Source organism: Bos grunniens, chromosome 5 (assembly GCF_055505025.1).
Source record: "Bos grunniens cultivar Pamir isolate PY7600 chromosome 5, Bosgru_T2T1.0, whole genome shotgun sequence".
Taxonomy (NCBI): domain Eukaryota; kingdom Metazoa; phylum Chordata; class Mammalia; order Artiodactyla; family Bovidae; genus Bos; species Bos grunniens.
The window spans coordinates 71,907,102-71,921,834 of record NC_141169.1 but is presented as its reverse complement, the minus strand read 5'-3'; the positions used below and the strand labels follow the sequence as shown (position 1 = coordinate 71,921,834).

Sequence of the window (14,733 nt, the reverse complement as noted above, 5' to 3'; positions counted from 1 at the left end):
CTGGTGGGTGACTCCTCAAACTCAACAGTGTAGTAAGGGGGAGCTGTCAGGCTGCCCAGGGCTGGATGACAGACAGAGCCACTGCTGGCCTTTGGGGACCCGAGCCTGTGTGGGAGCTGGATTTAACTGATCAGAGAGTGATAAGACCGGAGGCAACCAGCGCCAGGGTAGACAAACCCCAGTTTACCTCCTGATCTCCCTGTTTGCCCAGCCCTTGGTGAACACTGCATTCTGCATTTTGACAGAACCTTCCTCCTCACTCCCCCCACTGCTGCAAAAGTGCCTCTGCACCTCTGGCTTCATCAATGCAGTGACAGTCCCATTCTTCCTTTTCTTAATTTTAATTTTTTTGGCCATGCCATGCAGCTTGCAGGATCTTAGCTCCCCAACCAGAGACTGAACCTAGGTGCACAGCAGTGAAAGCACTGAGTCCTAACCACTGGACTACCAGGGAATTCCCCTGATGTTCCCATTTTGCAGGTGAGAAGACTGAGGCTGGCAGGGGACTCACTCACCAGGACTCGTGGCCAAACTAATGCACCACTCATGGTTTTTCTCTGAGTCTGCCTTTAAAAACGCATAAGAGTTGCGGCGTTAACACACATGATTTCACACACCTGGATATCTTTCTACTTTAAAAAATGGCCCTCCCTAACTTGATTGCTTTACTGAAATCTATTCTTTACCCCTTATAAAAAGAAGTCCCATTTTTCAGCGACTGAACTGCTTCTAGCTACTTTTTCTCTTTCCGGCTGGTGAGGCTTGGTAGAACATTTCTCTTCCTTCTGTATTTGATAAGTAAGACTAATGAATAGATCTGCCACCTCACTAACTGTATAAGGATAAATAAGGTGGCAGATTTTAATAAAATGAAGCTCTGGCAAAAGGTAAAGGCCGGGAGATCAAATTCTATGTAAGATCTATGAAGATTGATTTCTTTCTTAAGGCCAAATTGATGATTACTATCAGAAGGAAAGAACTAATTAGGACAAAATCCCCGACTTGTAAGAGACCTCTAAATTCTACCCTGCTCCTGTTTACTGCTTGAATCTCTAGCAAGTGGTGGACCAGGATTTTCTTGAGTGCTTCTGGTGATGGGGAATTCACTACCTCATGAGAGAAGTCATTCATCTTGAGAAGGCTTTGTTCTGACTTCTAAAATTTCTTTTTTGTGCTTAGGTGAAATGCTTGAAGAGTCCATCATTGGAACAGCTCTAATCCCTGTGGCCATACTGAATGTGGCTAATTCCTTTTATGTATGAAATCTCTTGGAGAAGGCAATGGCACCCCACTCCAGCACTCTTGCCTGGAAAATCCCATGGACGGAAGAGCCTGGTGGGCCACAGTCCATGGGGTCATTAAGAGTCGGACAAGACTCAGCGACTTCACTTTCACTTTTCACTTTCATGCATTGGAGAAGGAAATGGCAACCCACTCCAGTGTTCTTGCCTGGAGAATCCCAGGGACGGGGGAGCCTCATGGGCTGCCGTCTATGGGGTCGCACAGAGTCAGACACGACTGAAGCGACTTAGCAGCAGCAGCAGCATGAAATCTCTCCCTCAGAAGATGACCACGATGGTCACCCAAGTCCTCTCTTCTATGGAGAGAAGCAGCCCCACTTCTTCAGCTGTTCTGTCACTGTCCGATTATTTCCTTCTGATGAGGCTGCAGTTTCTCTGTGGCTTTTGTTACGTGCAGGGGACACCTGTTGTTTCATGGGCACCCATCATCTTTCTCTATTTGTAGAAATCCACAGTTTAGGTCCTGTCTCCCTAATGCGGCAGTAAGAACTGAAATTCCCAGCCTCCCCTGTACCGCAGACACAGTCCCATGTCTCAGGTTCCAGCAGTGGGCTTCACTGAGCTGAAACACTGTTCTCGCAGATGGAGGCAGAAGCACTGAGCATCTCAGGGAGGCTGAGTTCCTGCTGCAGGAATGGTACAGGTGCTTATGGGTGTAGTAGTCACAGAAATCAAGCCCCTGGTAACTGCAGACCTGCTGTTGTCAATTCCTGCCTTCGCAGTATCTGCTGGCAGCCCTGACAGCAATGGCTTCATCAGGACTTTTCTGTGTCACGGTTTGTAAGTTATTCCTAAAAGCCTCATCTTTCTCTAACCCTCTCAACAATTGCATGAATCATCTATGGGAGCATATTCACTACCATGCGTAAAGTAGGTAACAAATGGGAATTTGATGCATGACTCAAGGAACTCAAAGCTGGGCTCTGTAACAACTAAAGCAGTGGGAGCGGGTGGGACGCGGGAGGGAGGTTAAGGAGAGAGAGGTCATATGTGCACCTGTGGCTGATTCATGTTGATGGATGGCCGAGGCCAATACAGTATTGTGAAGCAATTTTCCTTCAATTAAAAAAATAAGTTTGGGAAAAAAAAATAATATCTTTGAATAAATTCCTTTTTTGTCTTAAATTAGCTGGAGTTGCTTGCTGCTGGGAACCCTGATTCATCCAGGCCCTCAATGGACACACAGCTCCAGCAGGGATCCCTCCAGAGCACAGAGAACCATCCCAGCCATCCTGCTTCTACTGACGAAGCCTGGACCCAGATTAACTCTCCTGAGTGACCATGCCACACACCTGACTCACATTAAATTTAACGGTCAACTGAAACCCTCACACTTCTGGGGCAGGGACTCACTCCCTGGTCCAGGGAATTTCTAGGAAAACAGACTTTATGTAGTTCCTTATTACTTGTTCAATGGAAAATGGTGTCTGAGCTTCCCCCCACCCCCAACCAAGATATTTAATGTATGAGAGTGATGCCTTTGAAGTGCTGAAAAAGTGCAGTCATTCCCTTGACAAGGAAAGGGAGGAATTATGGATGAAATCCTGCCCCCTCCCTCCCCTGCAGCACATGCTGTCGGAATCTCAAGGTCACCCGGCAGCCGTCTCAGGCAGATGCTTCTCTCTTCCCTCTTCACTATCAAAGTGTTTTCAAGGGAACCACAGAAGGGACAGCTGCCTTTGATTGTTCCCTTCTTGATCCTCCTGGGTCCCTAACCACTCCCAGGGGTCTCCGTGAGTGCAGAAAGAGGCCTCATAAAACAGCCTTAAAATAAACAAGAATTTTCTCCTTTTCTTCTACTGCCTGCCCTGAAGGAAAAAGGGAAAGGAAAAGCGAGGGAGAGGGTGGGTGTTTGATGGCAGAGAGGAGAGTCCCTTATGCATCTTACAACATCAGTAAACACCTGTGAGATAAATACATTTGATTTAGACCCAACGTAGATCAGGAAAAAGGGAGGGTAGTATGAAGTTCTGTGCAAATAATTCCTTAGGGATAATTCTGAAACCACCTAGAAAAACAGAATTTGAAATGATTTCCCCAGATGTACTAAATGTCTTCAGGGTCTGGGTCAGAAAGACAGGCTCATAATAATCCACCTGGCCTTTCTAAAGGCCAGGTGATAGAACAAAAGCCCCAGGTTGGTCTGGCAGCAGGAAATGTTGGAGATGAATCTCCACACTCTACACCTTTGCTACTCAAAGTGCGGTCCCTGGACCAGCAGCATCGGCATCACCTGGATGCTTGTTCAAGATGCTGAATCTCAAGCTCGACCTAGCCCCACTGAATCAGAACCTGCATTTCAATGAGATGCCCCGTGATGTATATACAAAGTGAATGTGAGAAACCTTTTCCAATACCGTCAATGAGATGTTTGGGAAAAGTCAGTCAGTCTTAGAAGGACCTTTCTGCAGAGCTGAAAGACCCAAGTGAGCCCAAGTGAGAGCAGTGGCTCTCAGTGATTCATCACCCACACGGAACTGTAGGACTAACATCATGGACAGCCTCCCCTCAGTGCTGTGGGGTGGGGCAGTCGTGTCCTGCTCTCAGGAGACACCGTTGTCTGGGAGCTCTGACCAGAGAGGCAGCTGCCACAGCCAAGCTGTCTCACTGCCATACTTCCTGACACGCTTGTGCTTTTGGTAAAAAGGAGATGGGACACTGGGGAATACTACTGAGCAACACAAAAGGAACAAACCCTTGACACACGCAATATTAATTCTTGGATGGATCTCAAGGGCATTGTGTCTGAGTGAAGAAAGCCACTTATTATATGGTTCCACTTATAGGACATTCTCAAGATGACAACACTACAGAGGAAAACAGATGAGTGGTTTCCAGGGGTTCGGGATGGTGTGTGTGCAGGAAGCGGGTAGGAGTGACTATAAAGGGGCAGCACGAGGGGGAATCTTTGTGTGGATGGAATAATGATTGTGGTGGCAGTTAAACACACGTACCACGTCATAAATGGCTTAGGGCCATAAACTCACATTGTGCCCATGGCCGTTCTCAGGTCTGATACTATACTGGAGGCCCTTGAGATGTTCCCAATGGGGGAACTGGGTGAAGGGCACACAGAACCCCTCTGGACTCTCCTTGCAACTTCCTGTGAATCTATATTGAAAAACAAAAAGTTAAGAAAACAAAGGGAGATGGCAGTCATGAGGCCATGATCTGGTGAGACGCATCCTTATAGTGACATATCCTGGGGGCCTTGTTTGTGCTTGTGCTCAGTCGCTAAGTCGTGTCTGACTCTTTGAGACCTCATGGACTGTAGTCCGCCAGGCTCCTCTGTCCATGGGATTCTCCAGGCGAGAATACTAGAGTGGGCTGCCATTTCCTTCTCCAGGGGGTCTTGCCAACCCAGGGATCAAACTTGTGTCTCCTGCTTGGCAGGTGGATTCTTTGCCATTGAGTCACCTGGGAATCCTGGGAGCCTTGTTGCAAGGCTTCTTTACTTTCCTGCCTGTTTTAACAGAAGACATCAACATCATACTCTGAGGTCCCTTTTCCTAAGTTCTCCTGCATGCAGTCCAGAACGTTCTATCACACTTAAACAGCATCACGACCATTCTGAGATATCTATCTAATGTGTAAATGTAGTAAGAGGAGTGTGTGTGACATGTCCCAGCAGAACATCAGCTCAGAAAGACTCTCATTTTGAGTTGAGGAAACAGGTTTAGAATGGAGAAGAGGCCCTGCCAAGCTCACCCAAGCAGCTGACGGCAGCGATGGGCCCAGAGGTGCAATCTGGTGGCCAGCCTGGAGCCCCTATGTTGTACCACCTGCCTCCTGTCTTTGCAGCTGAGTACCAGAGATTTGCAATGGCATTAAAATTCAGAATGCATCCAAAGGTTAACTCCGAAAAGCAACATCCAAAGAACGTATCAGCGACATCAGGGCATCTCTTTTAATTGCCTATTCACGCAGGCAGATAGTCTTTTCATATTCAGAGCTAAACTTAGAGATGTGTCCTTTTGCGGGGCTCTGTTATCTGACTGCCTCATCAGGAATGGGAACTAATGTGCAATGTGATTGCTGAGTTTGAGTTCTATTTTTTTTTCCCTATGAAGCAGGAAGTTTAAAATGTGCTGGGTTATTTTTAAAGAGGGTGAAAAAATAGGCATCCTACCAGCTTCTGTAACGGCCCTGTCGAAAGGCACGTGCTGCTTTATTCAGGCACTGGCCAGCTGGGAGGAACAGGAGTGGCTTGAAGTCTCACTGGGGAGGTTTCCTGGTGGACGGATTGGGGATGAGTGTCCCTACACTCAAGTGGCGGCAGAGGACATGGGCTTAGTTGCTGACTTGATGCGGACAGAGATCTTGGGGTTTTTTTTGGCAGTGATATCTAGTAGTTTGTTTCCTTCAGGAATTTCATGCTCGTGATCAGTCGTATCAGACACTTTGTGACCGCGTGGAGTGTAGCCTGCCAGGCTCCTCTGTCCTTGGGATTTGCTAGGCAAGAATACTGGAGTGGGTTGCCATTTTCTGCTCCAGGGGATCTTCCCGACACAGGGACCGAACCCCATGTCCCCTGCGACTCCTGCCCTGTCAGGTGGATTCTTTACCACTGTGCTGCCTGGGAATGACCGCCCACTCCAGTATTCTTGCCTGGAAAATCCCATAGACAGAGGAGCTCACTGACTCGATGGACGGGAGTCTGAGTGAACTCCGGGAGATGGTGATGGACAGGGAGGCCTGGCGTGCTGGGATTCATGGGGTCGCAGAGTTGGACACTACTGAGCGACTGAACTGAACTGAAGCAACCTAGTGTGCAGGCATGAAAGAAAATCTAGTTGAACTTGGTTTCATTAAGTTAAACATTTCTTGCTCACCGACATTGCATAGGGTACTGTCCTAGGAACAAGATTTGCAACACAATTGTTTTGGTGCAATTTTCTCACAGCCCCTGGAAGAGCAGCAAAACCCTAGAGAATCATAAACCACCATGGGGGAACACTGCAGCAGAAAGTTCCAGAAATGAATGGCAAACAGGTCAATCTTCCTTGTATGAGTTATCAGTTTCCTCTTCTCTCTGCCCAGTCTCAGAAGTTCAGAACGCCTTTTCTCTGCTACTGCAAGTGGAAGCCCTGTCAAAATACCTTCTCTAATATCCTCCCAACAACCCTGTTAACTAGCTATTTTTTTTTTAATGCAGTTTAAAAAAGATGAAAATGAGAACTAGATGGTGCAGTAACTTGTCCATCAGTTCAAAATGAATCAGGGGCTGAATCAGCTGAGACCACGAAGGTTTCAGGTTTCAGACCTGCTTTGGATCCTGGTGCTGTGGAGAAGCTGGGAAATTTCTCCCTGACTTGAGCCCTGAGGCCAACAAGCCCAGGAAACGCTCCCCCAGTTGGGGAGGGTGTCCACCTGGGGCCGGTGGGAAAGGGAGTCAGGAGTGGGAGGATGTGAATACATCTCTGACCACTCAGCTGGGACTGAGGCTGGCGTATGTAAGGCGAGGGGCAGGGGGAGGTGAGTTGGGACCCCAGGATGATTGAAACAGATTTTTTTTCTCAAAGACTCACCTAGGATCCTTACCCTATATCCATGCCCAGAGCACACAGCCTGAGGTTAGTAAATGCTGTGTGTTAACAGCCTACATGAGACAACCCTGAGTGAAACATCACCCAGCTGGAGTTAAAACTTTTTGCCTGAGGCTTCCCAGGAAATCTCAGGGGTGGAGAGGCTCGCAGATCTCCTCCAATCCTTACCTGTGGCCTGACCGCACTTTCTTCCAGCTTCTGCCTTCTTGTGTTGGGAGCTCACACCTTTATCTTGGTGTGATTTGGGTGAAGAATCCTTCTTCAGGGGAGAATGGGTGGCACTCAAACCTGGTGTATATAAGAACCATTGTAAGCTAAGAGGGAGGGGGCAGCAGAAGCCAAGTAGAGCCGTTTGTATTGATACTTGTGGCTGCAGGCGCAGGAGTCATGTGATTTCTCACTGCAAACGGAAGGGGTGCACGGAGCTGAGTGGCCGGTGGGGAGGCTCCCCTGCCTCCCCCAGATACTAAGGGGCCCTTGTACAGTGGCTAAGAACTGAGTGAAAAAGCCCCCTGCCGGACAAGTGAAAGGCAAATGTTGCAGACACTTTAGCTTCCAAAAGGAACACATTAAATGCCTTCTTCACACTGATGCTACACAGAGGGTGATGCACAGTTAAAAATAAACCGACCTTCTGTTCTCCTGGCCTGACTCAGAATTCTGGTCCCTGGCACTCAGTTGCTTGGGTTGCTTCCTAAAGAAGAAACAGATGTCGAGTGCTAAGCAGGGGTGACCAGCCCTTGCCAGAGGTGCTTGTGACGTCTGCTGTGTACTGGGCCTCACTGTCCCAGGCTCCAGGGGACTGCCTGGGCCTCTCCCCAGCTCCCCAGAGGTCTCAGTGGGTACAGCAAGAGTCCTCTTCTCCACCAGACCTGGGCTGGGTCAGGAGCCAGAGGGGATCAGCTGGAGACTTGGTTTGACCTCCCAAGGGTGAACTTTGACCCTCCATGACCCTCACCCCAATCCCAGAATGCTACCCCCATCCATAAACATCATTTCATGCTGGCCCTTGGGGCAGGGCATGCCAGGTTGAGACAACCTGTTTTCCTCCACTTCCCACCCCTCCCCTCCCAAATCTTGGTCAAGGCACGCAAGTGACACTCAGAACTCCACTCTCTGCGGACGTGTTCACTGCAGGAGGCAAAAGTGCTTCCAAGCGGCACCTATATGTCCTCTGCCTGACGGGAAGGAAATCCAAGGGTAGCACCCAGAGGTGTCTGCAGTCCCAGGGGGCTAGAGCTTGGTTAGCCAAGTTCTAGTTGGCAGAGCAGAAGGTGCTCAGGGACACGAGCACCTATCTTGTGCCTTCTAGATAGCGCCTTCATTTCCCTTGACTTTTTTCCTGCCGGGTCATCTTTTCCAATTTCTTAACCGAGTGACTTTCTTAGGCTACAGCTGGGTACGAGTTCACAGGTACCATAAAAACAATGCGCGGCTTGGGAAAATCATTTCTTTTAATGACAGAGAAAGCACACCAAACTATAACAGAAGCCCATCAGGAGTTGCCACTGTACATAATCAATGCCCAAAGGCCCTGAGCTAGCATCAGACATTCACAGGGAAGTCAGGCGCAGTTAAGGAAACATCCAGGCAGCATCTCTGAGGACAGGAGGAGGTGAGAGACAGCGAAGACTCAGGACATGCTGTGTATCTGTAACTTGGATTCCTCTGTAGACAGTTTGTTTTTTCCCCCTTCCTCATTGGATGGTAGGGGCTGGGGAGGTTTGCAAATGACCAAGTGGAAGATAAGCCTTGCATCAGCATCAGAGAAGAGCCAATACTGTAGACGGACGTGGCCCGCGTACGCCATGGGTCATACCCAAGAAACAGGACTTGACCTTGGTCCTCTGAACAACGGCTCAGGGGCTAGTACAACGTTTGAACAGCAGCTCCTTTAGACTCTGGGGTCTGTGCACAAGTTCCCAAAGGCATGCTAGGAAATATGTTTATCAACAAAACTTTGCCATCCCAAAGGGTAAGAGTCATTCTCCTAGTTTTTAACCGCATGTTATCTAGGTTTCAAACGAAAGGACAAGAAAGAAAAGGCAGCAACTCAGAGATTGTTTGGAATATTGTGGCACTTCACTAATCTCTTCTGCTTATAATATATGGCAGAGCAAACGGAACCCTGTCGATATAAACTTTCATTATAGATAACCCTATACTGTACACTCTCGGAATACAGAGAGAATCCATCCTATCATACATCTTTCATCTTTAAAAATAATCTAACATAGTCATATTCTCTGGCTAGTAACAAACTATTAACATCTTCTGAGAATACAGAGAGAACTCTGGGATTAATAGTAAATTCTCCAACGTGCTCCGCCCCCCATCCCCTATGCAGCATCATCTATGAACACATTTCTGCAACAGCATCTCAGGGATATTCATAACTATGGAAGGGAATGGATATGTTAGTTTCACCAAATGGACTTTTAGCAAGAAGTGATGGGACATTTTTACCTTGGCAAAAATGAAGCACAAACATAACAGTTTACAGGTTCGGGCCATGCAAATGCATGTGTGAATTTTTTAATGTGGGGGGATTTTATTCTCACCCCGAAACCACAATCAGCATGCAGGTTTTTTTTTTTCAACTATTGAGTTAGAGATAATTGTTGGCAGTGCAGCTCTTTTGTGTAACCATGATCACTAAGGCAAGGTTATTATTTCACCTTGTGTAGAATATCAGCAATATCTTGTCAGATGCATGTTTATACAGTACAGATCTGCTACTTACTGTTTTTTTCTTCAAAAAAGAAAAGAAATCTCAAAACACAGATCCCTAAACACAATTCAGTTGAAAATGAACTGTTAAGCTTTTAGAAATATATTTTAAACTACAAGGCTGCCCTGTTTTGGGGGTTTTTTATATGAACATTTTAAAAAGTTCCCACCCCTAAAAATTTGTCTTCGTTATTGGTAACAGTCTCACCAATTTGCTATCATGTTGACTCTTACGGAACTGCAGCTACTAAGGTCCTTAATGTGTAATAAATATAATGCTATTCAGGGTCAGTACGGTGAAGTTCTCCAACTGTCAGCCTGGAACCTGAATGACCTTTAGTCCTCAGTCCACCCACTGGGCAGAGGCCCTTGGCAAGGGGTGTCCAACTGCCGCAGGGGGGCTTTCAGATGAGGCCAGTGTGGCTGCCCCCCGGCCTTCTACCTCTGGATCCGGGTGCACTCGGATCTGTAGGCCAGTGACATGTCCTTTGTTTCTCAACAGGAGCTCACGAGAGCTGCATTTGCTTTGTCAAGAGCAGCTGAGGCAGTAGAGGCAGCTCCTTGGCTCAGCCAAAAACAGATGCCAGGTGAGATTTGCAGGTTCGTGTGAAGCCAACGCAGCAGCAGAACTGGCAAGTCCCCGGGGAACATTCCCTGGACCGGACGTCTCATACAACAGAACCTTTGGAAGATGACAAGTGGATTGACTGAATCCTGATGGCCAACGTCCTCTGTAAGTCCTGCAGCACATCCTGGCCCGTGCCCTCGCCATTTTTGTCATATAGGAGCTGCTTGAAGGCTTCATTTTCGATAAGGACCATCATGTTTTTGAGAAAGTAGCCTTCGCAATATGCTGACAGCTCTGTGACTCCAAGAAACTGTGGAGAGGAAGCACGAGATGGTTACGTTTCTGAAAGCACCTGTTTTCATCTATATTCTGGTGAATACCTATTAAGGTAGCTTGACCTCGACAGTGGCCCTGATTCTGCGTCCTTTATTGTATTCACCCCAGTGGACATGACCTTGTAGCTCCTCCCATCGGAGGGCTGAGTTCATTTCTCCACGCCTTGGCCTTGTGAGTTGCTCTGGCTAAGAGGATGTAGCTGTGTGAGAGGTACCAGTTTGGAGCTGGCTTGAAGTGTCTGTCTGTGCTTCTGCAAGCCCTCTCCCTGCCTGCAGACACAGTTCTAATCTCTTTACATGATGCATGCATGCTAAGTTGCTTCAGTTGTGTCCGATTCTCTGCAACCCTATGGGCCACACCCCTCCAGGCTCCCTGTCCATGGGATTCTCCAGGCAAGAATACTGGAGTGGGTTGCCATGCCCTCCTCCAGGGGATCTTTCTGACCCAGGGATCAAACTCGCATCTCTTACATCTCCTGTATTGGCGGGCAGGTTCTTTTCCAGTAGCGCCACCTGGGAAGCCCCCATAGAAGCTGCTAAATATCTTACCATGCAGATAACAGACCCCTCGGCAGACAATTACGTAGCTCACATTATCAATAGTGCTAATGCTGAGAAACTGATGGAGAGACATAGTTCCTGACAGACTAAACCAATACAGCAGGGCTGACATCAACCTGCCTCATGTTACAACCCCAAGCAGAAGACTTGGCAGACGGCAGACACCGTACGGATTTGCTGAATGTGTGAATGAGCAGTTCACTCTCACAGTTACAGTACCAGCAGCAAATATGTATTGAGAGCATCATGCTTAGACACTTTATGTGCATCATCTCATTTAATCTTCAAATTTCCTTGAGGCAGGTACTGTTACCACCTCTGACTTATAGATGAGGAAACTGAGACAAGAGAGTAGCTGACAAAAATTCAGACAACATGTCAAAGGCAGAACCAGGAGGTGAACCCTGTAACTCAAGTCTTGAAGGCTGTGTGTTTAACCATTAGGATGCACTGCCTCTAGCCTGATACCATTAAATCTTGGAAACGTGCTTGCTAGAGGAATTCATGTTTGAGATGAAGAAACAAATGTGGGTATGAGGGCTGGCTGTCTGTCTTCAGGCCTTTTCTTTGGTTTTCAAAGCTTGCAAGTCTCTCTCTTGCCATGAGCTGCATGCTCAGAAGTTAGTTATGTGCTCCCTGAGATGATATCCTGCTGCTTTATTTAGATGCTGAATTATCTAAATTATCTGAATGTGGAATTCTTTGTTCTGAACTCCCTGATATTCGGTCCATTAAGCCACAGATGCATTTCCAGCTGCTTGCTGTGGATGGTGGAATGATAATGAGGCAGTGCCAACAGGGCAATGGAGGAATGAGTGGGAGACTTGGATTCAAATCAGGGCTCCCCCATTCTGAATTTGTACCAAAGCTGCTTTATTTGGCCTTTGGCTTTAGGTTCCTTATTTTCAAACTGGAAATTATGTCCTCGCATCATGGACCTGTTGGGGGTACTGAGTGGAACGTAACTGATGGTGGGACTCTGTCATCTGCACACTTAGGGAAGGCAGGATAGCAAGGGCACTGAGGGAGGGGGCTCTGGAATTTACTCCAGACTGTACCATTCCAGCCATCTGCTGCTGGGTGAGCTATTGAACCTCTGTGTCCCAGTATTCCTATCTCTAAAATGGGGGCAAATAATAATACCCACCTAATAAGCTGTTGCTGGCCTTAGGTGAGGTGATACATGGCACATTCGGAACAGTGGCTGTTTGCAGTCAGCATCAGCACTCACTCAATATTAGCTGTCATGCTAAATGTACACTATTTATAATTATTACTCTCATCTCACTCATTTATATCCAGGGTCCCACGTGGACAAAGTAGTGGCTAGGTTAGGATAAGGGGAATTGGCTGTATCTACAGAACCTAGTTCAGCTAACTGGCCCATAGTAGGACCAAGCCTGTAACCTTGAACTCACTGACCCCATGTGATAATTCAGTGAGCCAATGACCTGTCTTCATAAAAATCATATGCAACTTTGGGCAGGTCAAATCACTTCTCTGGGCCTCAGTTTCCCAAACCACAAAATGTGGGGGCTTGGACTAGTGAGTACCATGCTCTTGAGTATTTAAGACATGGACATACCAGCTTATTCTGTGAGAGGCTTAGGGAGCTTATTGAGGTTTATCAAGTGAGTAGGTTTGTTATTACCCAAATGTTACACAGATGCATAGTATCCTGGAGCTGGAAGAGTTCTTGCTGCTGCTGCTGCTAAGTCGCTTCAGTTGTGTCCGATTCTGTGCAACCCCATAGATGGCAGCCCACCAGGCTCCTCCATCCCTGGGATTCTCCAGGCAAGAATACTGGAGTGGGTTGCCATTTAGGAATGTTTTAATTCTTTCAAGATGAATCCAGTTTTTTGAGTTACAGAGAAAAGGCCTCATTGTACATGTGGGGAAACTGAGGCTCAGAGTTGCCTATCTCTGATTCTGGGGACACAGAGAGTCCCCTTCTCTTACCACTCCTAGCTACTTGCTTTGTATAGGAGCGTTTCTTATTGTAAGCTAGTGTAATTAGAGAATAATAAGTACTTTCATGCGAAGAGTTGACTCATTGGAAAAGACTCTGATGCTGGGAGGGACTGGGGGCAAGAGGAGAAGGGGACGACAGAGGATGAGATGGCTGGATGGCATAACTGACTTGATGGACGTGTCTCAGTGAACTCCGGGAGTTGGTGATGGACAGGGAGGCCTGGCGTGCTGTGATTCACAGGGTTGCAAAGAGTCAGACACGACTGAGCGACTGAACTGATCTGATCTAAGTTTATACATGGTGATATTTACTGAATGGTGACTATACATCATATGCTTGCCTACTTTTACATATCTAATTACAGACAGAACTGGGACTGGAACTCTCACCATCTAGACCAACAGTTGACAAACTACAGGCCTCAGTGCCAAATGTGGCCCACTATCTGGTTTTATAAATAAAGTTTTATTAGGACACAGCCACACCCATTCATTTGTATATTGTCTCTGGCTGCTTTTGCGCTACAAAGGCAGAGCTGAGGAGGATCAAAGTGACCACATGGCCTCTGTGAATATATTTACCTGGATCGTCACAGAAGAATTTTGCTGACTCCTGTCCTAGACAAAATTTTTTCAAGTGCAGAGACCATGTCTTACCAGATGTGTATTACACATCTGAATACACACATTCAAATATGTATACAATTCCTGGTAAATAGTGGGCACTCAATAAATACTAGGGAACAAATCCCTTGGTTTCCAAACCCATGTTCTTCTCATCACAGTGCCCCATTGAGTTTACTGCCTTAGCTTAGATTCAATTTGATGAACAGGCTTGTTCTTTTTCTCAAGCTGAAAGACACCCTGCAAGAGCCATCAGAGGCTCCAGAGCCTCTTCTTCATGACTGAATAGTTTGGGACAGCTTTGCTAGGAAAACAAAGATGATGAAGCCATGCATTTATGGGCTGGACTTCTCTTCTCAATAAAACTCCACAGATGTCGCCAATGGTTATGTGCACAACAGAAGTAATGCTGCCAAGAACTTGCTGATATTTGAAACATGGTTGTTAGTACCTAAATGCCTGTATTTCTGAGGGTTCCAAACCAAGTGTTGGTTTCTTTCTTTTCTGGCTCTTTTACTAAACCAGCCTCAGTCTGCAGCACAATCTGCCAGTAACAGAATCCACATGGCAGGTGACTGTCAATGCTGCAGGATCCACAGCACAGGGGAAGCAGCGCATAGAGGGGGCACGGGGTCATGAAGGGCAGGTGTTGACCTTGGAATGTCCCAGGATGAGGCTGAGAGGGTAGGCAGAGGCTGGCGTCTGCAAAAGGCCAAGCTCTGGCTGCAGAGGCACATACATGAAAGAGGCAGTTCTTTGCCATAGGTGCTGTAAGCCTGTAGCACAAACGTATTCCCAGTCCGGGCTCACGTTGCGTTGGCTATGTTATTAAATAGCAAGAGAGCTACAGAAGCTGCCTGCCAAGGAGGCTGAAGTGATTAAAATGGGGCTGTGGCGTGCAGGCCTTGCTGCATTCCCAAGGACACAGGCCACGGCAAAGCCACTGTGGATGTGGGGTTCACAGGGCAATTTGGGCATCCATGGCCAGGGGACGGGGCAGAGGAAGGTGAAACTAATCAGGCCCTCTTCCTGGGTAGAGAGTTTTCTCTGGATGCTTTTTCTGCAAAGTAACCAGTTTAAGATAAAAAAATTTTTTT

At 47.2% G+C, this 14,733-nt stretch overlaps 1 protein-coding gene and 1 long non-coding RNA gene across 4 annotated transcripts in view; one reads left to right on the top strand and one right to left on the bottom strand.

The window, feature by feature from the left end:
- Positions 1-435: 435 nt before the first annotated feature.
- LOC147372389 (uncharacterized) lies at positions 436-3,305 on the top strand. The gene is made up of 2 exons (XR_015164866.1): positions 436-2,081; positions 2,431-3,305. It is a non-coding gene; the product is annotated as an uncharacterized LOC147372389 (long non-coding RNA).
- Positions 3,306-8,283: 4,978 nt separating this feature from the next.
- The window catches only part of ABTB3 (ankyrin repeat and BTB domain containing 3), a 331,737-nt gene continuing 325,287 nt past the window's right edge, over positions 8,284-14,733 (bottom strand). For all 3 annotated transcript variants that reach the window (XM_086401167.1, XM_086401168.1, XM_086401169.1), the window contains one exon: positions 8,284-10,455. In XM_086401167.1, coding sequence (XP_086257293.1) covers positions 10,246-10,455 — 210 coding nt within the window. In that variant the 3' untranslated portion in view covers positions 8,284-10,245. The remainder of the gene's footprint in view (positions 10,456-14,733) is intronic.